At 27.9% G+C, this 25055-nt stretch overlaps 1 protein-coding gene and 1 long non-coding RNA gene across 8 annotated transcripts in view; one reads left to right on the top strand and one right to left on the bottom strand.

Moving 5' to 3' along the window:
* LOC147811846 (uncharacterized) overlaps positions 1 to 17108 on the bottom strand; it is a 40942-nt gene extending 23834 nt beyond the window's left edge. Inside the window, exon 1 of the long non-coding RNA XR_015433153.1 lies at positions 16979 to 17108. This is a non-coding gene — a long non-coding RNA (uncharacterized LOC147811846). The remainder of the gene's footprint in view (positions 1 to 16978) is intronic.
* LOC107455306 (proton-coupled amino acid transporter 1) overlaps positions 1 to 25055 on the top strand; it is a 77113-nt gene that overhangs the window by 37701 nt on the left and 14357 nt on the right. For 3 of the 7 annotated variants that reach the window (XM_071182504.2, XM_071182505.2, XM_087161488.1), the window contains exons 2-5: positions 19398 to 19537; positions 21894 to 21984; positions 23036 to 23124; positions 24808 to 24900. In XM_071182504.2, the coding sequence (XP_071038605.1) occupies positions 19398 to 19537; positions 21894 to 21984; positions 23036 to 23124; positions 24808 to 24900 (413 nt within the window). Of the gene's footprint in view, positions 1 to 4366; positions 4522 to 14589; positions 14803 to 17013; positions 17524 to 19397; positions 19538 to 21893; positions 21985 to 23035; positions 23125 to 24807; positions 24901 to 25055 lie in introns of those variants that run through there. The other 4 variants (XM_087161489.1, XM_016072818.4, XM_016072834.4 and 1 more) reach the window with 4 other exon arrangements.

The raw sequence follows: 25055 nt of genomic DNA, 5'->3' as shown, positions 1-25055 counted from the left end.
GACTTTTGGCACCAATGTTTTACACGTCCTATTGGTTCAATTCCCTCAAAATTTTATGCCAGGAATACAATTTTATTGTCTTTCCATTTTACAGCGCTAACACTCTTTGTTGTAACGCAGACATAATACTACAAGCACGCAAAACTAATTTATGACCTGAGAATTCATATAATCAATGCTTGCTGCCAGTGGCGTAGTGAGGGGTGGGCAAGGGGGGGCATCATGCCCCGGGCGCTACTCACAATAGGGCGCCAAATGGTCCGCAAAACAAAAAATTGCTGGATAATTTTTTTTAATATTATAATTGATCTCTGGAAAATATATTTTAAATTAGTGCCAGTGTAATATAATAAATGTTAACTCATAAATATTATTCATAATATTTAATTCATATTAAATATTATATTAAATTCATATTCATATTAAGTATATTTCAATATTTAATTCACGTCCTTGTCATTGCTCTATGCTTAGAATAAAAATGAAATGTTATTAAATGTTATATATAAGTTTAATGTCAGCATAAATTATATTGTATATTTCACTATGTTACTACCTTTCAAGTTCAAGGCCTTCTTGGTAAGTAATAAATCAAATAAGATTACTTACTACATCTACTCGACGATTCTATTATTAAGTGAATAGAGTATGAAAAAATTTGTAAACAGAAAAATTTGTTCTCATATTTGTCACCACAGATTCAAAGTGAATTCATTCATCTTCTGGCATCCACAGTTCGAAATCAACTAATAAACGATATCAAAAGAAATAAATATTATCGACTTTTGTTTGATTCAACTCCTGATATCTCTCATCGAGAACAAATGTCCCAAGTCGCTAGGTATGTAGATGCTGATTTCATCAATAAAAAAGTTTCCATCAAAGAATCTTTTTTTAGTTTTATTGAAATACATGCTAAAGATGCAGCCTCGATCGAAAATACAATTTTAGAGAAATTAAATTACGATGAAATTTCATTAACAAACTGCAGATCACAATGTTACCATAATGCTGCCGTGATGGCAGGTCACACATCTGAAACGCGATGGAGCGCCAGAATACAAGCTGTTATCGTTATCATCTATGGGTTAGAGAATAAAAAAGAACTAATAGAAAAATTAGCAGAGCTCACTACCACTACAAGTGACAACAGAAGAGAAGCTACAATTCTGTTGCAAAATATACTAACCTTTAGTTTTATAACTTTAGTTCATTTCTGGTATGAAATCTTAAGAAAGATTGATCGTGTGCAGCTCAGATTACAAGATCCTAGAATGAATTTTAGAGAAGGGTTCAATGATCTTGAATCATTAGCGACTGAACTACCCGAAATTCGAGACAAGCTCTGTAAAGAGGCAATTGAAAAAGCAGAGTCTCTTTGTGAAAAATGGGATAGGGATACAACAATACGTGCCTGGAGAATTGGCTATGGTGGTCTTTCCGCTGAAAGTGACATTTCTCGCGTTATGAAAAGCACTCTTGATCGTCTCCAACAGGAAATGTGTACACGATTAAGTGCCTTAATTTCAAATTTGGATTTCTACTAGACGTTGAAAATGTATTAAACAAGGATAATGTTGATAACGACCTTGAAAAAAATTTTTAAAAATCTGAGTGAATTTTATAATACAGATTTCAATGTAATAGAACTTTTTATCGAAATATGTGACAGCAAAATGTTACTCCGCAGTAGAAAAGAAATTAAACCTAAAACTCTATTGGAATTTCTTACTTTTATAATCAATCTCGAATGGAGAAGATGTTTTTCCAAATCTGAGAGCGGCATTTCAAATACTCCTGACTATCTCAGTATCAGTTGCTAGCTGCGAACGTTCATTCAGCAAATTAAAATTAATTTTGACAGATCGCCTAAGTGACCTAGCATTTTTAAGTGTGGAAAGAGAAAAATTTTAAATGATCAATTTATATTATATTATTGATACATTTGCTTCATCAAAAGCACGGAAAATTTAGACATAGTAATTAGTTTTATTAATGTATTATAATCATATGATTATTAAACATATTTATCTCCTTAGAGATAATAAATATTTACTTTTTTATTGTTTTAAAACTGCGTGTTTTTAAAATATTTCTTTATAAATATGTAAAATAAATAATATGTATCTTTTGAACTAATTCTACATTTTAAAATCTAGTCTTGTTCTCTCAACTACATTTTTTGTCTCAAATTTAAAGCCTAGCTTGAATCTATGACTTTATTTATTTTACTTTATTTATTTATTTATTTATTTATTAATTTGCTATTATATTTTACATATAATATTATATGGTTTTCGAATGGGGGGGGGCGCTAAAAGGGTATTGTGCCCCGGGCGCGAGTTAAGCTCGCTACGCCACTGCTTGCTGCACAGTTAAAAACCTGCGAATCACTTTTAAAAAGTTCCTTAGATAAAAAGAACCACACTCACCGAACGATTAGATCTGAATACTGAGAATTTTATTTTTTATCTTACAGTTTGAATCATTCTATGTGACAGAATGGATAATGGGAGGGGTCACAATGAGCAATTCAACACCTGTACTGATAATATTTGACCTTCAACAACAAAAGAGAGGGTACTAAGTATGACGAAAAAGAATCCATAAATATTTGCCTTTATGTAAATGTGTTGAGGATGGTGTTAGTCACTGAATGCCAAGTCTCCCATTTTGGGACCTCTTTAAATAAACAACTATAAAATCGGTCTAAATCAATTTTTTTAAATTTTGTTGGCGACTATATGATGACAGAGCAATTGTTTTGTATATTCAATATTTTTAAATTTTTCGACTTGAAAAATTATTTTTTTTCTGAAATTATTTTCATTTGAAGTAAAAAAAGCGATTTTGATTACATTTGGGCAATTTCTAAAAAAACAATTTACATTTCGAACCTTCTGTGAAAATTTCTAATAAAACTAAAAACATTCAACAGTCGATAAAAAAATATATAAAATATGCATGTGAATTACTCAGCGAGAAAAAAATTCTTGAACAAAGGTTCCCAAAATGGGAGACTTGGCGCTTAATGGGTTTTAAGAATCCTGTTGTGCATTTCAATAGAGAGAACCTTTTGTTAACGTATGTACAATGCTTTCCGTTCTTGACAACTTAGTATTGAATCAATATTCAGTGTTATTGATGACGTCACTAGCTGTTGCCCTTCACTTCAGTTTTTTTCTTCTTTTTTCTATTTTGCAAAAAAAAAAAAAAAAAAAAAAAAAAAAAAAACTCTCATTCCAATTAATAATTTGTAAGCAAAGGCAATCTGATCTAGACATGTATAATAATTCGAAACAGTTCTTCAAAATAAAAAGTAATGTAACAGGGTAACGTATCTTTTTGATGTTTTAGTTCTCCATTATTGCTGTTTCGGCATAGAATATACTTGTATGTTTATTATAACGACATGCTCACTATAACGGCAATTTCGTTCACTATTGTGAATAGTTGGAATTTTACCGAATGTATTTTTATTTTTTAAAGTTTGTTGGTCGTTTTTATGCTCTTAATGATAAACAATATCGTTAATTTTAGAATTACATATTATTGAAGTTTTCTAAAATAATCTAAATATGATCGTGGATCCGAATGTTCAAATAATTTTTATAATACTCAAAACCATGGGTGTTGCACCGGTCCAATTTTTGAAGGGGTCAAAATTAAAGTACACTGTAACAAAAGTTCTTTGAATTTTCTTACATAATACTAAAGATCTGAGAAAATATTAATTGTTTTTATCGCTTCCTTGAGAGTTTAAAACGTTGATAAATCATGAAAATATTCTTTATTTGCCTGAAGTATTGTAGGGTACATACACTAACGCAATTTTTACTAATATTTATTTAATATTTACTAATATTATTAATATTTACTGATATTATTAATATTTATTAATTTTATTAATAATTTAATATTTATTAATATTTTTACTAATAATAGTGAATGAAAGACTTTGTCTATTTCGTTCAATTATATCTAATCCATTCAATATTAACAAATTTTAAAACTATTGGTAAATGAGAAGATTTGTCAAATTCTTCCCTAGTAAACTTTTTTATATTTATAAATTACAATTTATTTAAGATAATTATCTTTCGTTTATATTTTGTCAGATGATAGATTTTTATTTACACAACGTAAATAATGCTTGAAATTATTATTCATTGTTATTATTTATTTATTGTATTTTTATTTTGTATACAAATATATTTTTTATTTTATATTTATCGCTTTCCTCCCACTTTTGAAAGTGGATTATTTTTGAGATACAAATGTGCTCACATTATAATTTTCCCTCGCGAACAAGAAATTGAAGATACCCAGATGAGCGGCAGATGTTTTTATCGGAGAAGAGGAATTAGAAAAATAAAGAAATAAAAAAAAAATGAACTGATGGTAAAAGTAAAACTAAAAATGTGATTTGAAACATCTGTTGTCTTGGGTAACTGTTGTCAAGTTAATCAAATAAGCGTCAGTTTTAAAATGAAAATTCCAGTGCGGCAGGACTCATGTAGGGTAGGTGGTCGCAACTTTTTTTTTGTTATTTTTTTAAAAATAAAATTTAGTTTTTTTTTTATCAAGTTTTTCACTGCTTGAATATAAAATAAAAAATGTCTTTATGTGTTTAAAAAAAAAAAAAAAAAAAAAAAAAAAAAAAAAAAAAACGTTTTAAAAAAGGTCAGCGGTTCCCACTTTTTAACGGTTACGGAACCTATGTTCCCCCTTATTTTAGCGGACATTGACTTCATAATTAAAGTTCATTACCAGTTTTATGAATATATAAATTAATAGTACTACTAACTATTTTGAATTGACTGCTAATTTTCTTAAAAATATTTAGTCTGCTAATTTTCCATCATTTTATTAATAATAGTTTAAAAATTAGATAGATTTTACGTTAGATAATTGAACTCGCATTACTTGAAATGAATAAAACAAGTTGAGGTATGTTTTTTTTTGTAATGAAATCGAAAAAGAACTGTTATAAACGTTGATAGTGGTTGTTGGGAAAACATCTTTCTTTATAGGTGAATTTATTTATTTTAATTTGAATTTAGAAGTTACATGGGAAATATTAATGCATGTTTTTATAAATGAGTATCTTTTATTTAAAATTAATTATATTACCTTCTATTTATACTTAATTTAATGTATTGTTATTAAAATAATTATTTTTATTTTTTAAATTTCGCTTTTTCCCCCGCTCTGGAATTTTACTTTTAAAAAATAACCTATGTATTAAATAAATTAGGGATTACTGTAAACTGTAAGCTATGATTTTTGAAACCTGTGTTATAGTTACAGATTTTAAATATCATAACTATAGTTCATTCCACCTTAAGTTGGCACTGGAGAGAAAGGTAGGTAGACCGGATTACATGGAAACTGGGTTACTCTTTAAGTCAGTACGGGGATGAGGTAGCAACAAAGGGAGAGAAAGTGGCCAGTATTGGCGTTTAAGAAAGCAAAACGCCGATTTTTTTTTTTAAAACCAAGAATCGTACTAAAATTTTGTACAGAATACGGAAAAGAGCACGATTTTTTGGAGCATTTCTCATAATTATTATTTTAAGATACTAGTTGTAAGCTGATTTCCTAATTAGTATTTAAAAAGCAGATTTTCTTATTATGATTTTTTAACTAAACGAAACTAATTTTAAACAGAAAAAAATATATATATTTAAAAATATTCTTTTTTGCTGAAATCTAAGTAAATAAAAAAATTAATGCATAGATGCGCAAAAATACTTTGTTTTAAATATTTATTTTTATATTCTTATTTTTTGTAGATTAATGTACATTAGTTTATCCCACATAGGTGATTTGTTGGGGAAGGAAAAGTCAGCATAGGCTGGAAATTATTGATCATGAAAAAGATCATACTTTATGTTTTATAATACTTACTGTTTTTTTTCCTTATTATAATTTTTTATTTAAATGAAACTAATTTTAAGCCAAAAAAAATATATTTAAAAAGATTCTTTTTTGCTGAAATCTAAGTAAAAAAAACCGAAATGCATAGATACGCATAAATACTTTGTTTTAAATATTTATTTTTATATGCTTATTTTTTGTAGATTAATGTACATTAATTTATCCTTCATTGGTGTTTTGTTGGGGAAGAAAAAGTCAACATAGGCAGGAAATCATTGATCATGAAAAATATCATACCTATGTTTTTTTAATATTTACTGTTCTTTTTTTTTATAAATAAAAAATTTTTTTCAAAAGAGTTTTTTTTAATTTTTTTACTATAAAATTTTTTTTTCTGAAATATATTTGCTTCTAAGAGACAAAAGAACTTACCTGAAAAAAATATTTAGTATTATCCATATGGGGGGGGCGTACTGTTCGTTCGCCCCCCCCCCCCCGTGTTTTCAGCTGCCATATCCCACCCTCTTAGACTCAACAGGAACTCTTTGAATAACATGATAACCACCTATCCTGGTGGTTATCATGTTATTCATTTAATATTTTAACAGTTGGCAGTTCCTTCTACAAACTCTTTGTGGGGTAGCCCTGAATTGAATTCAATCCACAATTTCTCATCAGGCGAAATTCTACTTGGATGGGAAGAATTAGTTAGTCTCGAAATATTTTGTCAGATACTGAAATATCTTAATACTTTCTACATAAGAGAAAGGATTTCTCAGCTTTTTGGGCTTTGTATTTCAAAAATAATTATTAAAATATTGATTGGTTTAAATTAACCTTTCGATGTTTAAAAAAAATTAATGATTCGAATTTTGCGTCTTTTTTGAAATTATTTCAATTCTTATACATTTTATTAGTTTATAACTAACGGATTAACACTTCTATTATGGAAATTGTATTTCAGATAATATTTAAAAGTCCCTTTAATTGAACAAACTAAAAATCTTAAATTTTTACATTATTTAAGTTCCTATAAAAAGCGAATTGTACTTCAGAACTAAACATGGCGCAAAAGACGCAAAATTTGAATCTTTACAGAGATCGAATAAAGCGAAAACAATTTTTTCTTTTGTCGTAAAAAAATAATAATAAAATCACATGTTGAATTAGCTATACAGTAAATATGCTCAACTGTCATCAGTTTAATAATATTCACCTGTCTATTGGGGTGTTTTTTTTTTCTTTCTCCATTCATTCTGAGGGGAAAAAATTTTTCATTAAATATTGTACAGATGAGGTTAATATTTAGAAAATTAAATAATCAAATACAAAAAAAAAAAAAAAAAAAAAAAAAAACGAAATAAGAACTGCACAAGAGATAGGACACTTAAGCAAAGCCAAGGCGAATGGAAAAGCTAACTGACCAGTGTAGAAACATAGCCAATGAGCCAATTCCTTGACCTTGAAAACTAATTCAGCGCCAAACTAAAACACCTCCTTCTTCTTTGTACATTCGCTTTACTGAGAAGGTATTTATAAGTTAAATACATTTAAACATGAAAAACTTCGAATGAATGTTTCAAGATATACTTTTCTTACTATGCAACATTTATTTATATTTGTACGCGCATTTAAACTGCAATTAATTCCAAAATAGCGAAGAACTACTTTTCAAAGGCGGAGTATTACATTTCCTACCTCTCTCTCCAATGCCAACTTAAGGTGGAATGGACTATAGACAAAATATATCCTAAACTCTCGAGGCCTTTGTGTTGCGGCTCTCCCACGAAATCCTACCCCCCCCCCCCCAGTGGGCGGTGAAGACATCTAAGATTATAATTTTCAGTATTAAGGGATGTCTAAAAGATAATTCAAATGTGCAGGATATCAAATGTGCAGGATTTTCATAACCATAAATAATTAATTTGCTAAATATAATATTTTCACTTATTTTTACCTAAATTAATACAAAATAATGAGTTTGAAATTACGTTAAAAAAAATTCTGTGTAAAAAGGTTAAAATGAGACAATTGGGATTTAATTTATTCATTATAGTTTTGTTATTTTTTATAATGGGCTATAGGTGACGGTGATTCAAAAAAAGTTTAGGATCCTGTAACCTAGATCAGTGGTTTCCAAATGGTGTTCCGCGGAACCCTATGGTTCCGTGGAAGATTAAGAGGGGTTTCTAGAGTTAGGAGCTTTTTAATTAGTAACGAATTTCGCGAAACCTGCCATTTAATTTATATTTAAGTAATTATCAGTTATTTATTGAACATTTCCGCTACTTTTATGAAACTATTTATTTAATTGTTTGTAAAGAAAGAAAAATCAAATTAAAAAATGTATTTTCTAATAACATTATCTTGAAAGAATAATGAAAAGGATATGCATTCATAAAAAAAAAAAATTGCAACATTATTTGGCATCAAATAAAAATTATTATTAAGAAATATGTTTCTTTCATAACCAGTCTTGATATTTATTTTCGTTATTTTTCGTTTTTATTTCAGCTCATTCATTTTCAGTTTATCCACACACTAAAATCAAATTGGGAACTTGACTAGCTGCTGCACCAGACCTGTAAATTCAACTTTTTGTCATAAAACCCAATTTTAAGATTTGTATAGATAAAACGATATGAAGAATTTTTTTTTTATTTCTTATATTCATTAAACATTTTTAAAAAAATTACTATATTTCAATCATTAAATATTTTCAAAATAATTATAGTCCTTTGATTCATAAATTCACAATTGGGACTAAATTTAGTCATTAAGTCTTGGGGTTCCGACAAAAGAAGATCGATAATTCAGGGTTCCGTAGCCGAAAAAAATTAGGAACCGTTGCTCTAAGAATAAACAATCTTGACTTGATAGGGTGTTTCGTAATAATCACCCTTAATTTATTTATTTTTTCAATTATTTTCAGAAATTAAATTGAAAAAGTGTACTAGTTAGGGTTCGCAAATTATTATTGCAGACAGGGAAAAACAAAGACGCTGTCGAAATCTACCAAATAACCATTATATAAGGTGTGGCGGGAAAACAGCAAAGCACATTTGATAACCGGTTAAAAAAGAAAGGAATTGGAAGGCTATTATTAAAAACATTTTCATGTGTCACTATTTATTCAAACTGGTTTTGGTGTTCTCGTCTTTGATGAGCTCAAGTTGCTCGAAAAAGTTTAAGAGATTTTGATAGATTTTTTGTATACCTTACTTATATTAATATGCATTTGTTCTTTTCTTTTCAAAATTTTATCTACAAATAATACCATTAATTTTACATTTAATCGTAAACTAAAAGCTGAATAGCCACCATACTGTTTCGTACTCTTTTGCGAGGAAACATTTTTTTCTGCTCACAAGTGCTAATAACTATTAATGGATCACCTTTTTCAAAATTTCGATTTTTTCTATCGTTTGGAAAAAATTCCTGGAATGTGCTTAATTTATCTGCCGCTTGAGTTTATTAACCCCTGAAATTATCCTTGATATTTTTTTTCACTACTAATTTTTTTAAAAAAAAAGAAGCATACTGAATTAAATCACCCAAATTATAAGACATAAAGGATTTTAAAAATTGACAAATGAATGCTTAATAAACGATCTCCTTCAAATAATAACCGCCTTGTCTGAATGTGAAATTATGATCCAAGGTCGTGTCCTTCAATAATACCGTCATTGGTTCTTAAGTATTATAAAGTTAAAAAAAAAATTCTTTCTGTCTGGGTATGTTTGTGATTCATACTAGCCTTATCAATAAATTTGGAACAGGCTCTTAGCAACAGCTATTTTTAACTGACACATTTTTCATTAATCGAACTAGATTTTAAAATTAAAAATTGGAGAATTATTCCGAAATTGCACGATTTGTTTAAAGGTCTTTTGAGAAACTATTACTTAAAGTATTATTATTATTATATAAAAAAAATGAGACACCCTAAGAATTGCCGAATTAGTTTAGAGCAGGGGTGTCAAACTCAAAAGCTAACTTGGGCCAAATAAACAATGCTTAACTTTAGGTAGGCCGCAAAAAAAAAAGAAAAATCAATGTTCAAACAGATATTTTTATTTTGAATAGTACATTGTAATAAACATACATGTAGGATAAAGGGGGTGAAGCGAGGGTTTCTCAAAAATAAAGAAGACGTGTTAAACTTAATAAAAATATATTATAACAAAATAATCTGATAAGTTACAATTTCCACTGGCATCCTCCTCGAGCCAGTCATTCCAACTACATGGTGTAACTGTAAAGAAAGAGTAAATGTAGAGGTAAGTGTCCTTGATATCATCACGTGATAGGATGAATGCTTCGTAGATCGGATCTGTATTCCACATACATAAAGTTAAATTATTGTTTGATACTTGTCATCTCTTCTTTGCTACCATCTTTCCCATTTCGGGAGAAATTTTATTGGCCGAGACTACTTTCAAAATTGACCCAACGTGAGCGTTATTAATACGGTTTCGGTCAGGAGATTTATTTCCATTCATAACAGAAAATAATTGCTCGCACTGATAAGTACTTCCAAACATGGAAATAATTTCTTACGCCAATTTTCGAGTATTTTCAAACCTTGCCGGTAAATATTTGTTAAATTCAGGCACACCCACTTCAATGAATTTTGCGTTCAAATTTGAGTCGCACTGAATCTCAATCACTTTCATTTGCATATTACTGTGTACTAAGTCTATATTTATAGAGAAAATCGAGGAAAACAAACAAAATTTGTCTTCCAAAGAATTAAAATCTTTAAACCTTGTTTCAAATTCTGTTCTAAGATTTGAAATTTTTTCTGCGTATTTTTGATACGAACGATGCAGTATTCCTGGAATGGGAGGTGCCGCAAGCCAATTAGAATCTTACATTTTCGCGTGTACAATTTAAAGTGATCCGTATAGTTTATAAATAAAGTATATTATAATTTTATATGCTGGTTTGCTTTCTAATTTACATTTCTATTTTATTTTTACTTTGCATCGGATATATTGACTGGGCCGCAAAAATGTTCATCTCTGGCCGCATGCGACCCGCGGGCCGCGAGTTTGACACCCCTGGTTTAGAGCAATACTTAGTTTAAAAGCCAGTTATAATATTTGATTACTAGTTCCACTACCCCAAAGTATTTCAGAGTTACTGCCATATTTTTTACCTTCCTTTCTTTTGCTTTCAAACTTCAGTCAGTTAGTTCTTGAAAGTTAAATTCCGTTACCTCGAGTATTTAGTTTAAAATTGTCCAGGATAGCCAATTATGGCTCTTTGACCTTAAACCTCTACATTTTATAGAATCATTCACTCCATAAATGTTATAATGCAAATAAGTAATGTGTTTCTATCCAAGGAGATAACGATTGTCCTAATATGGAGCGTGTTTGCGCTCTCGAAGCAAGACGGCTGCTTTTTAATTTTAGGACTGAATAAAATTCTTTTAATGAATTAAATTAATTTAGTTTTTTTTTCTCTTTTACAATATGTTGTTCACCAGTTTTAACGTTGTTCTTGTGGAGCTAATAATTTTTTCCGCATTAGCTTAAAAATTAGAATCAATAAAGTGAAATTACAGCCATCCCTAATGGAAATTATATGAGATTCATATTGCACAGTTCCTCTTGAAAACGAAAAAAATATATACATTTAGGGTGTTTCGTTGTGACTACCTTTAACACATAGTTTCGAATTCCTTGACAAAAATTAAATAAGAAACAACATAAGTATTTAAGAGTCTTAAATTAATGCAAGGAAGAAACAAAATCGCTATCGAAACCTAATATGAATTACTACCGAAGATAGTAAGCTAAAAACTTAGCAAATAGCAAAATGTTCAATTACTGGACGAAATCGGGAGGAGAAGACAATTAGAATCTCTTTCAAGTTTTATCAACCTATCAGGTTTTGATGTCTTCAATCTCTTTAGTAGTGATTTGCCAACATGAGAGTGAGTGCATTAAATGAGTGATGGGCTCTCACTGAATCAGAAGAGAGCAAACTGATGGTTTTTGAAAGGAAAATCACGAGACTGGTGCTGTCAGCTAAGAAACAACAGGTAGCGCACACTTTATAATTTCGAGTTTTACAAGTAATTCATTAATCAGCCAGATACCGCCCATGTCATTAAAACTAATCGCATTTGATGGTTAGGACACGTCTACAGGTTGGATGATAACGAACCAACCAAGAAAATGACTTTTTTCGAAACCAGGTGGAGCCTGTAAGAGAAACCGATCACCCATTGGGCACTGCATTAAAAAAGATCTCCAAGTGATCGGTGCTGGAAGACAGAGGATGCAAGATGGCGGAAACTTTTTGAGAATGCCATGGCCTGTACCGGGCTGAAGTGCCAAAGAAGAAGGTCCCGCAGTGGACTGATCGTTAAGACACGATTCCCAGCAGATCACCAAAGTCAAGCATCACTGGTTGTGGTCAGTGTGCGGGTGGGTGACCACTTGGATCAGTCTGCGTAGGGACCGAGGGTGTGCGGTATTGGTTTTCGTTAAACTGTGCTACCGTAAAGTGCTCGACTTCACGTGCAGGCTACCGAAGCGGGGGTGACATCCCCTCTGCAGAAGATCAAAATTGTGATGGCATGTCTTCGGATCAGGGATGTTTCCCAGACCGTCGCCAATAGCCCATTGTGCAGCTCTAGTGCGACGTAAATAAACTATAACTACAACAGCAACCAAAGAAGAAGTGATTTTTCAAATTTCGATTAAAGTTTCTCTTTTCTTCCTAGCTTACATATTATTTTAATATCAAATGCGTTAATTTGGGGCTTATGTATACATTAAGGCGGTCTTATTGAAAAATCCTGTTAAAGAATTAAATATAAGTTTTGAAAAAATGAAGTTTTACTTTTTACATGATATATTAATCTTGTAATAGTTTCTTTAATGTTATGAATTTAAGCAATTCCTATTTAAATTGAAAGTGCTTAAAAGAGATATAATAATTTGTATTTTATTTATTTATTATTATTCTTATCTTTATCTTCAATCTAAGCGTACTTTTGTTATCACTAGCATTTCTGAAATGAAAGATAATTTCACTTGTTAAATAAAAATAGATATCACACTCATGGCATCATTTTTTTTAAAAAAATGAATTGAAAAACAATGTGGGACAGCAGAATATCAACTATGTCAAAGTATGATACTACGTCAATCAAAATCGTCATAAGATTGCATTTCTCTGAATGGGGACGATATTTAACTTTTGACTAAACTAAATACATATAGTGACATTCTTTATTAATTTTTATCTATTTAAAATTGAATTTAAAGAAAATTGTAAAATTATTGTCAGAATTCTTTTTGGTTTGAATTTTAAAAAATTTACTAATTAATTGACGACAACCTTCTGTTTGGTTATTTTTGTCCGAGTTCCAGCTATACCCCATTTAATTTTGTTTATGGATATGCGACGTGGTCGATACCTGAGCAAATTACCTTCTATCCACAGCGCATTACGGGGAGGATATTTAATCAGAGTATAAAAGTCAGGGTACGAAGTCCAAAAATCATCTTTTTATTCAAAAAACATTCTTAATATCTCGAAACTCTCTATTATACTAATTCTATTTAAATGTCCTCAAAAACTGATCTATTATACTAAATCTATTACATACATTCAAAAAATAATAATATTATAAATATATGCTCTTAAAAATTCCCTAAGAAATTTAAAGGTCAATTTTAAAAGGAATAAATTAGATGTCCAATGGTTACTCCACCCAAGCTGGTGACTTAGTGACACCGAATTTTTTTTTTTAAATTTATATAATTACTATAAGTTTTTACTTATCACATTAAAAATAATTATGCAGCTATATATTGTAGAATGATCAGACCTCTACTTTGCAATTTAAATGAGGTATCCAAAATAAATAAACCTTAAGAAAGTGTCCCAAAGTAACTCCACTTTGATTGTCCATTTTATAAATGTAATAATAAATGTAAACATTAAAATAACATTTAGCATTAATAAGCATTTACTGCTAGTTTAGCATTACATTTAAATACATTTATCAGTAAAAAAAACATACTGTAAAAAAAAATTCTTTTTCGCTATCATGGACGTCTTACGTAAAATTAAATATAATATTTATACGTATATTGTAATAATTATATAATCTAATAATAATTTAATGTAATTATATATTCTTATAGTATTATTAAATATTTACTAATAATAAATCTGTGTTTTAGCTTTATACATTTTTGATAATTAACCCTTCAGGAAGTGTTGCTTTAGCTTATCTCGTGAAATTAAAGGAAATGTCGTTGAAGAGAAATTCGCGAAGCACAAAACCTTTGACTTCCTACTTAAACCCTGCACAATTTTCTCTCTTTTATTCTTTATACATATATATCCTTTCTGAAAAAGAGAGACTTGAATATTTCGGAAAGATTACTTACTGCTTTAGAAAAGTCGATAGAAACTAAAAACATATATGATGACGTTTAAGAATGACGAGAGTAAAAGAGTAATTTTATGCCCCTTTTTTTATATATGTATATATCTACCTTTTTAGTCATTTTTATGACTAATCCTGATATTAAAAACTAAAACGATATTTGGTCACTGAAAGATAAGAGAAATATTTAAGGTAATTGATTTGAATTCTCTCGATGATTATAAAAAAATTATTGTGAAACTGAGTAAATGAGTTTATTATTATCTTTTGATGAAAGAAGTGAAATACAATAAAGAATTAGGTGGCGAAGAAAAACAATAGCATGAATTAAAGATTGTTATCGTCTGATAATCAGGTAAAAAGAAATCGTCCTCTGAGGGGCGTTCATTACAAAAATGGCAAAGGAGTATGATTATGCATCTGTCCCTCCAGTTGAAGCTATAGATATAGCACAAAGGAAAATTAGTGTTCTTTCTCTCAGTAATTTTGCTTCTGAAGCAAGGGTTAGTACAGCTAATTATTTTTAAAATTCATTTTGTAATTATTCTACATTTTTAACAATAATTTACTTGTAAGATAAAGTTAAATTAGTAGCTTTTTTTTCTTAATATATATTACCGCAAACGCTGTGAATGTGCACATTATCTAGCTGATCTGCGGATTAACTAGTTTGCTCTGATGAAGTGAAGATTTTTCTGTACTTACCTAACTTTATATATCGTAAAAGTTCAGAAGTTTGTTTATTTAATTCTATCGGCAAATTTTTAATTGTTTCGACTAGATTGTGTGAATAACGAAAAATAAACAAATAGTTATAAGAAAGACTAAAGAAAAGAAAAATTATTGCAATATGAAGGAACAGTAGCGGTCTTTCTCTAAGTTATTTTACTTCAGAAGCAAGGGTTAGTACCACTAATTATTTTCAAAGTTCATTTTATCATCATTCTGCGCTTTTAAAAATGATTTACTTGTAAGATAAATTCAAATTTGTAACTTTCTTTTATTTATGCATGTTACCGTTAAAATGCGATATCCGGTAATGGGTACTTTACTTAGTTAATCTGCAGATTAACTATTTTGCTCTATTGAAGTGAAGATTTTTCTGTATTTCACTTAACTTATCGTAAAAGTTAGTTTCTCGCATTCTTTTTACTATTTCTAATAGTTTTGGCTTGATTCTGTAAATATCGAAAAATAAATATATGATATTGTGTTACTTTCCTTAATTGTAAAAATATCTTAAGCCGTTTGATTCTTTGTATGATATTTTTTCATGTGATTGATGACTGATAATATCAACTAATGTGTTGATTGTTTATTTGTAGTAACTTGATTAGTAAGATACAAAAATATAAATAAATATCATTATGTTTATTTAGTAGAACAGAAAAGTTCCAACTAGGATCTTATTTTCACTTTAACGTGTGTCTAATTTGCAGAATTTCTAGATAATTTGCTGATTACTTAGGAAATACAAGAAATTAAAAAAAAAAAATTTGGAATTTTGTCGGACCATAGTTTTATTAGCTTGATAAATCTACATTTTATTATTTATTTTAACCCACATTCTAATTTAAGTATTGCATAATTAAGTAAGTTTCTTTTTATCTCACATTTTTTTTCTTCAAAAACATAAAAAGATAATGGCTTAAAGCCGTGTTTTTCATTATTATCGATTCATTATTATTGATTCATTCTTATGGAACAAAAAAAACAAAAACAAATTTTAACAAAAAACTAGATTTCTTTGGTTCCCAAGTAGCACCGAATATTAGCTAACGTCAGAAAATCGGTAAAATCTAACGTTATCTTGTACAACTTCTAACATTAGAAAGATATAAGAGGTCGCTGTTTGCTCTGCTTTATATAATATTAGATTCTATGAAAAATTAATATTATCTAGCGTTCGCCATAATATTATTTCGCATTAGTTTTTATGCTATATAATATTAGATTTTGTATTTTCTGAAATTATTTTGCTTTGCTTAAGCAAAGCAAAATAATTGCGCTGATGACAATAATTATTGTCATCAACGCAAATTGATAAAAGCTATAAAGGTATTGTTTCAGTGTGAAATGCCCGGTCTTACCCCACTCACCCCTACGAATAATTAAAAATGAAATTCAATCATCAATAAATTTTGGAAAATATTTTTTTGTTATTTATATTGTTAATGTTTCAAAAAATAACTTTGTTACAAATGAAATTAATATTTTTCATTGTCTCAATAAATAAATAAAGTAAAAGTTTACTTTGTGAACCTCACATATTATTTCTTGAAATTAAAAAAAATATGTACAAAAGATTTTAAAAAAAGATAAACATAGTTTTTTTTCTTCAGAAATTTTAAAATGATAATTCGCGCGAAATAAATGCAAAATAATTTATATCTTTTACAATCTTAAAGAAATTCTGAAGTTCTTTAATATTCTAAAATGGAAACATAATTTTTACTTGTTGATTAAAAATAAATTCTTTTTTTTTTAAATAAAATTTAGTTAATTGTCATCCCAAAAAAAAAATTTAGGAAAATTCTAACAAAATGGCGGACATGTTTGTGCGGTTATGTAATTAAAGCAATGAAATGTGAACTCTTTTCTTATTAATTTTACTTATCAAAATTCTTAAATTAAACTTAGATAAAGATAAAAATAGAAAAATTGATTCTTTTCTCTCACTTGTTGAAATTATTACATAAATATCATCCCTCGTGATCTAGACATTAAACAACTCAACTCCATCTAAACAAACATAAAAACTGGTTTCGAGATGAATGAAAACAACTTATTCTCCAGTTGTCTGCTCGAATTCTTCGCGCCAGATTATTATCGTGAATGTATTGCTATGGTGAGCATCAAAACATGAGTCATATTCATAAAATTTATGTTCTATAATTCCTAGAATGTCATTCTTTCTACAATGAAAAAGTTTTAGATTTTCCCTAGCTAACAGCTGTTTGGATACTTTTATGAAATATGATTGTTTATCCTGATGTATATGAAATTGTTTATGTTTTTTGATTAAGTTCTTGGCAAATCGAATTGAGTCAGTAGTTTATAAGTTTTTGATTAATAAGATTTAAAGTATTTTTGGATAGTACTAGTGATGTGAACAGGTGCTTTGCAGTATTGTGCTAGCTGTCATCCTCATATGTTATATTATATAAAAACAAATAAATTCATTATTATTTTTTTTACGTTGTGACATTTCGTATAATAATATGGTATGTGTCTAGTTGATACTTGATTATTTTGTGTTATCTTAGTGTTTCAATTTTTGTAAACATTTTTTCTTATAAATTGTGACAAAAGGGGAAAAAATTTAATAAGCATTCATTTTTTAGGAGGTTTTTATTTTTTTGTTTATATAAACATATTTTAAACTATTTAGATTACTTTTCTAATCTGTAATGATCAGGCTAATTGAATTTCTAATAATTCAATTTAAAAATTTGTTATATGATGTTTGTTTTACCTCGTTTTTGCCTTTTTAATAATTAAAAGAAACTCTATCTAAATAAAGTTCTTTGTCAAATTACTATTTAAGCTAACAATTCTATTATTAGTTTTTGAACCACTTCATAATATTCATATTACAACTCAATTTTTTTCTATGTTAATTTATTATATTTTGCCAGTATCTCTCTTGTTCTATGATTTTAATCTGATTAGAAATAATTTATTTGACCAGCTGTAAAAATTACTTACAAAGTGTAAAGCGTAGAAATTCATAATATATTTTACTTTACCCATCTTTTATTTTTTTGCTCATTTCTCATCGTTTTTGTTTTAATTTTATATGTTTTAGAATATTTTTTAATCCAGTTTTATTCTAAAAGTTGTATTATATTTTGTGTTATTATTTATTTATCTTAAATGTTTTTATTTGTATTCGCATAACCCAAATATTTTACTTAAACTTATTCAAGTTTAAGTAATTTATTTTACTTAAACTTATTCAAGTTTAAGTAAAATAAATATTATTTTACTTAAACTTATTCAAGTTTAAGTAAAATAAATATTATTTTCTGCATATAGATTGTCAAAAATAAATTTTAAAATTTCCACGATCCTTACTTTAAGTACTATGTTTAATACAGTTTAAAGATCCCATCTAGTTTCGAAGCTTAAAAATCAAAACAAAGAGTTCTGGTGTGCGCCACTGGTAGACCATTTCAATTGCCAACGATAAACTTTGCACAAAATTTATTTTGAATGTTGCATTATTTTCTATTAAAAAAACTTTTTGTTTTATTTCTTATTATGGTTAGGAGCTATGTTATAAAATCCTAAGCTCTTGGTTTTTATGATGTCTATGTTAAATCACAGCTGATGCAAAATATTTTAGTAAATTTTAAAACTATTTTTTATTAAAAATTTCTAAATATTTCTGCCCAAATTAAATAAAAGGAGAAAATTTAATTTCTAATCATAATTTTTTTAAAAAATTACTTATTAATTAGGATGAAGATATAATTGCTTGCATTGGATTCTGTCTTTTGATCGTTGATTACTAATTTAAATAAAAAAATGAAAAGAGAGAATGTAACAAACAATAAAATATTTCTAAGACTATATTAAAAATGTACTTTTGACGATTATTTTGTAGATAATCATGCTTAGCAAAGAAAATATATGTTGATGATAAACGAAAAACGTACAAATAAAGCATTAATGATAATGTTTCAATACAGAGTAACCATGCTGTCAGAGAAAACATGTATTGATTGACCTCATTCCAAGCTTAAAATAACTGCCATAGAAAGAATGCAGTAATTTCAACTGTTTTCTCATTAAAAGTCACAATTTGTTTTGTGGTGCTTTCAATTTCAAAACATTTAAAAACATTCAGGTCCTTGGCCTGTTTATCCATTTAAAAATAACATTAGGTTAATAATTATGATTATTCTTATGTTATTTTAGAAAAGCAAAACATGCTTATGCTACTTTCCATTCTATTATAGTTTGGCTTCTGAAAAATTGGTCCTAGCTTCTTAAAATTTTTGCCTATTGATTAGTTTTCATGCATTTTTAATATGTGTAAATAAAATTTATTATAAATAAATTATATATCATTTATACTATTGTTTGATTACAGAAAGATGTGGCACTTCCAAGCTTTGATGCAGAATCCACTCCATTGGTGCCACATAATGATGCTAACCCCAATGCCATGGGAAATGTGGTTGGATCACAGCTACAATCTGTGCAGGAGCCAACACATACCCAGCGGACCTCGTAAGATCTTTTATTAAATTCTATTCAGCAATCGAAAGTAGCCCACTACAAGTAAAGAAACTGCTGTAGTCGCTACCTTATTTCGTAGTTTGTAGTATAGTGTGCTGTTTTTTTAAGAAAGTAGTGTAATGAATAGTGCAATACAAGAAAACATTAATTTGTAGTAATTCCTGACAACCACTTTTAACTTTAGTTTAGAAAACAGGGGTGTGTCCCAGCCAAATTTACTACCATCTAGCAGTACCTTCACAAATTCAACTTAAGGAAAAACGGTAGTTTCACAAAATACTTTTTCATAAAATTTATTTTTGTGTCCCGTAAGAAACCATAAATCTATATTTTTACCATTTTTTTTGCGTTGATTTTTTAATAGAGTTTTAAATTTTTGCAAATTATGTCTAAATTTTCACAAAATTGGCACGTCTCATTACCTTTTGTCAGAAAAACCTAGACAGACCCCTGGAAAAGAACCCATTAATTTTTCTAATTTGATTTGTACAAATCTTCCCAGGTCTGACAATGGATAAAATGAAAATGACGCGGCAGCTGAGCGTTAAAAGGAATTGAGTATTTGAAATTACATATAACTAATATTTAAATTAGCCATTATGAAAAATAGATAATTAATCACTTTGGTCACTCTCGTGAAACATCGATGTTGTTTCAAAGGAAGGGAATGTATTCAGGGGTCTGTCCAGGCCGAATTTACTACCGTTTAGCGGTACCTTCACAAATTCAATTTTAGGTGAAACGGTAGTTTCACAAATTCAACTTTAGGAAAAACAGTAGTTTCACAAAATACTTTTTCTTAAAATTTTATTCTTGTATCCCTTTAGAAACGATAAATCTATATTTTTACCATGTTTTTGTATTGATTTTGTAATATAATTTTTAATTTTTCACAAATTATGTCTAAATTTTCACAAAATAGGTACCTTTCAGAAAAATCTAGACAGACCCCTGGTATTTTTGATGCCCTTAATTTCTTAGAGGAATTAAAAGAACATTAAACAAATAAAAATTTGCAAGTATTTGATAATTTCACATTTCTTAAATATTCGTAGTTGAAAAAGGCTTAAAAAGCTGAAGGTTAAATGAACAAATTTTAAAAAAATGGTTTGAATAATAAACTGGCTCATGTTAACATGAATAAACGGTTCTTTATTACCTTATATTTAATGTAAGGTTCTTTATTACCTTATATTTAATGTGGTCTCCAGCAAAGTTTGTCTCCTTCAAGTAGTGAAGTAATTACTACAATTCCAAAGTAGTTTGTAGTCACTACAAGTAGGTGTAGTTCTAGTTAACTACATTTGCAACCAATAAATTGTGGTTGCAGTGATCTACAAAAATAATGTAGTTTTTTCTGACCACTGATTCTATTTCACTGCAATAATTTATACTTTTTGCATTTAATGACATATTTTGATTAAATCTTAATTTACCCAACTGATTGAAAATGCTCTGATTTATTAAAATTAGTGTACTATGAGGATATTTGTTTGCATGAAAAGTTCGACAGATGATCAGTTTGAATATGTTTCAATGTTTAGAAGCAAATAAAGTGCTTTCATATTCTAACAGATTGAATTCAGAAAACTTTGATTTTCACTTAGATGAATTAAAGACAGCATTTAAAGACCAATGTGTCTTAGAAAACTTAGCAAACATTTTTAATGCTTGAATTTTTTTCTTCTTCCTATTCAGATTATTCAATTATTCTATTCTATTCAGATCACCAATTCTGTTTTGATTTAAAAAATTGGTCACACCGAAAGAAGTTTTTTGCCAAAAAATTTGAGGTGCTGAAAAGGGGAAAGAAACTTCTTTAATTATACACTAAAAATGTCTTTGATTTTTAAATTAACCAAAACAGTACATTAACTAATTTTGATGTCAGTATTAAAATCTGTATATTGAATCTTAATAGAAAAAAAAAGTTGTTTAAAAAGTGCAAAAAATATTTTACCTACTATTACAGATAATCTATTTTTAATGTAAAAATGAAATGAAAAGAAAAAAAAATCAGAAAAAGAGCTCACATTACAGGAATTTTCATTTATGCTCTTTGTAATAAAATATTTCTAAAATTTTTTCATAATTATAGTATAGTTTATCTATGACTAGTTATGTTGAATTTTCAATTTAATTTGCTGAACACAAAGAAACTACAATTTGTTGTGATTGTATCATTAATTTCTTTTTCCCAATAAATCTTCTTCTTTTTTTTTTGCCAATAATTGTATAGTTTCTTTACTGAAGAGCTATAACTTTTACACATTTATTCAAACTGATGATGATATCTTAGAATTCAATCCATTTCTTTGCTCTTAATGTTCAATGCTTCCTAATTTAGCAATTTTGCCACGCTGATGCATCTACTAAAAGGCAACATAGGAACTGGAATCCTAGCTATGCCAAACGCTGTTTCAAATGCTGGTCTCATGGTATGTTTGGCATCTTTATGCGTTTTATTATATCTATTCTTCAAAATTCTTTTTTGTGTCGAATTAATTACTGTCATATAAAAAGTTAAAATATTAACAAAAAATAGTATATGATGCCTATTAAATATCAAATCGCAAGACTGAGACTTAAATGTGTTGTTGCATTCCAAAATCTATGAAAAATTATTAGTTAATATATTTGTATTAACATTTGTTGTCTAGTTACCTCGCATCACTCTTTAAATAAAATGTATTAAAATTTTTATTTTTTTCTATTTAAATTAAAACTGATATACAATTTTGAATGAAATTTTGTGTCCTTTATATATGTAATTAAATGCCACTGTTAATTAAAAATTTAAATCTTGATAGTTTCTTTCATTGTGTGTTCATTGTATAGTTGTTTTTATATTCTATTTCATTGTTCCGCCAAGACCTCTGTTGAGCACTCTCTGTTTACATGTTTTTTTAGTATTTTGCTTTAAAATTAGAAATACTATTATATAAAATCATGTAAAGAAACTAATTTTTTTAAAATATTTTTAGCCAAAATAAGATATGTTTATGTCAGTTGTAGCTATTATTTATCTATTGTATTTTTATTAAAATATATATAGTGATTCAAAACTGAATAATAAAAAGCTAATTATTTATTATTAATGGTGGATATATTTAAGAATTCATTGTAGATTTTAAAATTGTAAAAAAAAAAACTGATTATAGTTTCACATATGTTTTGTAATTGAATATTTTAATTTTTAAAAATGAGAGTAATATATTTTAATGGATTACATAGATAGAGAACTTATATTTTCATATTCTTTACTAGTACACTCCAAGATAAGCTTACCTGATGTATAGATATAAAGTTGAAAGCAAAATATTTATATGATCTCCCCCTTTTTTTTTTTTTTTTTTTTTTTTTTTTTGGTTGCACATCTTTAAACATTTCATATGTTATAATTTAGAAAAGGATTATTTATTTTTATATACTTGTTCCTTGACATTATATGATATTTTTGTTTATTTACTCAATTATTCTTTCTTACAGGTTGGTAGCATTGGCATTCCTATTTTAGGAACCATTTGTGTACACTGTATGCATCTTCTTGTCATCAGTAGCAAAACTTTAGCTAGAAAGTAAGAATTATGCTGTCATTTCTTTTTTAATAAAAGAAAAATGATCTAAAATATTATAAGTATACGTATATTTCTTCTTTATTATTTTTTAACCCTTTAATTGGGGAAGTAATAGAACAAATTGGAAAGGAAATTTCTTTGAGTAAAGACGGAAAAGAAATTCCCTTAATGCATCTCAAATAACTTTAGAATTTATAGTTAAAATGTTAAATTATTATGAAACACTAAACAAATTAAAAAAATATGTACAAATGTCAGTGTCCGATTTACCATAAAGTCTGATATGCCAGAGCCTAAGACTAATTAATGTAAAAATAATTGTTTGTGTTTTTTTTTGTTAAGAATTGTCTATTACAATTATGTCTTAATGAAATTTTAAAGAAATATAAGCTCAAATTCACTAATATATCATTATTTACTTGTATGAAAAATAATTTAAAAGCAACCGCCATAATTAAGCAAACATCATGCAAATGTAGTTTAAAGTTATGACTAGTGGGACATTCAACAGCTCTGTACCTAGGCTTTTTTCTTCTTTTTTTTTCTGAATCAGATTCTGACAAATGTAGCGTTGTATTTTTCCGAATATTAAAACTTCAAAATAATTGTTCAAACAAATTAAAGATTTCTAATTTTATGATTTCAATGTTTTTTCAAAAATAAATTAAATTAGTTAGGAAACAGATTAGTTTATTTCAACTAAGACATATTACCAGCATTAATTAAACATCATTGTCGTCAATGATAGTATGACGATTTCTTACCGTTTTTCTGTTCAAATAAATACTTTTAATTCTTTACTTTTGCCTTCTAATTCATAGCTGATTTCAATATGCAAATATTATCTTAATAAAGCATCATTGGCGTTGTTTTTTTATATTTTACCTAAACGAATTAGTACCACTTTCCCATTAATTTTGCTTTCGAATACATTAATGTTTTTTTTTATATTCCACTACCGTTTGTTTTAAATAAGTAATTTTTTAGATACACATTTAAAAGAATTAATATAAATAAAATAAAAGTGCATGGTACAAAGTATAAATTTGTTGACTTAGACCACACATGTTTGCGTGTAATGTTCATTGAATTTATCTGACATAGCAAATATAAAATAATTAAATATTTAAATATGTGCAATGAACTTTTTTTTGATCAAACAGAGTTATAAGCTAGCAATTATCACTGATGCATCTTAAAAACATGTCAAAATTCATTCCTTAAATTTAAAACAATGGCTAATGCTTAACTAATCAGAAAATTTCATTTCGTTTTTTGCTCATCCTGCTAGAACTATTTGTCGTAGAATGTTCTAATGTCAACAGTGACCTTCCTCATACTTTGAACTATCTGTATGCCAAGTTTCATAGCTTTCGGTTGGATGGTATAAAGGAGAGAGAGTATTTAAGAGTATAAAGGACACACATAGATTTTACTTATGATAAATGGAAAAATTTAAGTTAACTGCATTTTAATTTTATTGTAAGTTTTGCCTCTTTCATAATAATAAGTATTTTGCAAAGCAGCAATGTTGTTAACTACTGAAAATTTTATTTTAATCATTTAAAGTGAATTATTCTTATTTTCCATAATAATTTTGTAACAATCTTAATGAAAAAATTTTTTGTTTCTCCTATAGCAGCCTGTTGTATTTGGTATAAAATGTGAAATCTTACATTTCAGGTTAAATGTGACGTCTCTAGATTATTCTACAACTGCTGAGCAGGCATTCCGTTTGGGACCACCAAAAGTACAGTTTCTTGCACCTTTTGCAAGGTAAAATAATATCCTATTCTTTGAACATTTCTTTTGACACACTATACAAATTATTAAAGTGACAGGAGATTGCAGGAATAAAAAAAAGCTTCATTGTAGCCTCGTATATCAGGGATAAGCTAATAGAAAACAGGTAACTAGGCCTTGACAACATG

The sequence above is a fragment of the Parasteatoda tepidariorum genome, chromosome 4 (genome assembly GCF_982258835.1).
Source record: "Parasteatoda tepidariorum strain Cologne lab strain chromosome 4, Ptep-v5.0, whole genome shotgun sequence".
In the NCBI taxonomy this organism is placed as follows: Eukaryota; Metazoa; Arthropoda; class Arachnida; order Araneae; family Theridiidae; genus Parasteatoda; species Parasteatoda tepidariorum.
This window is presented reverse-complemented; position numbering and strand designations above follow the sequence as displayed.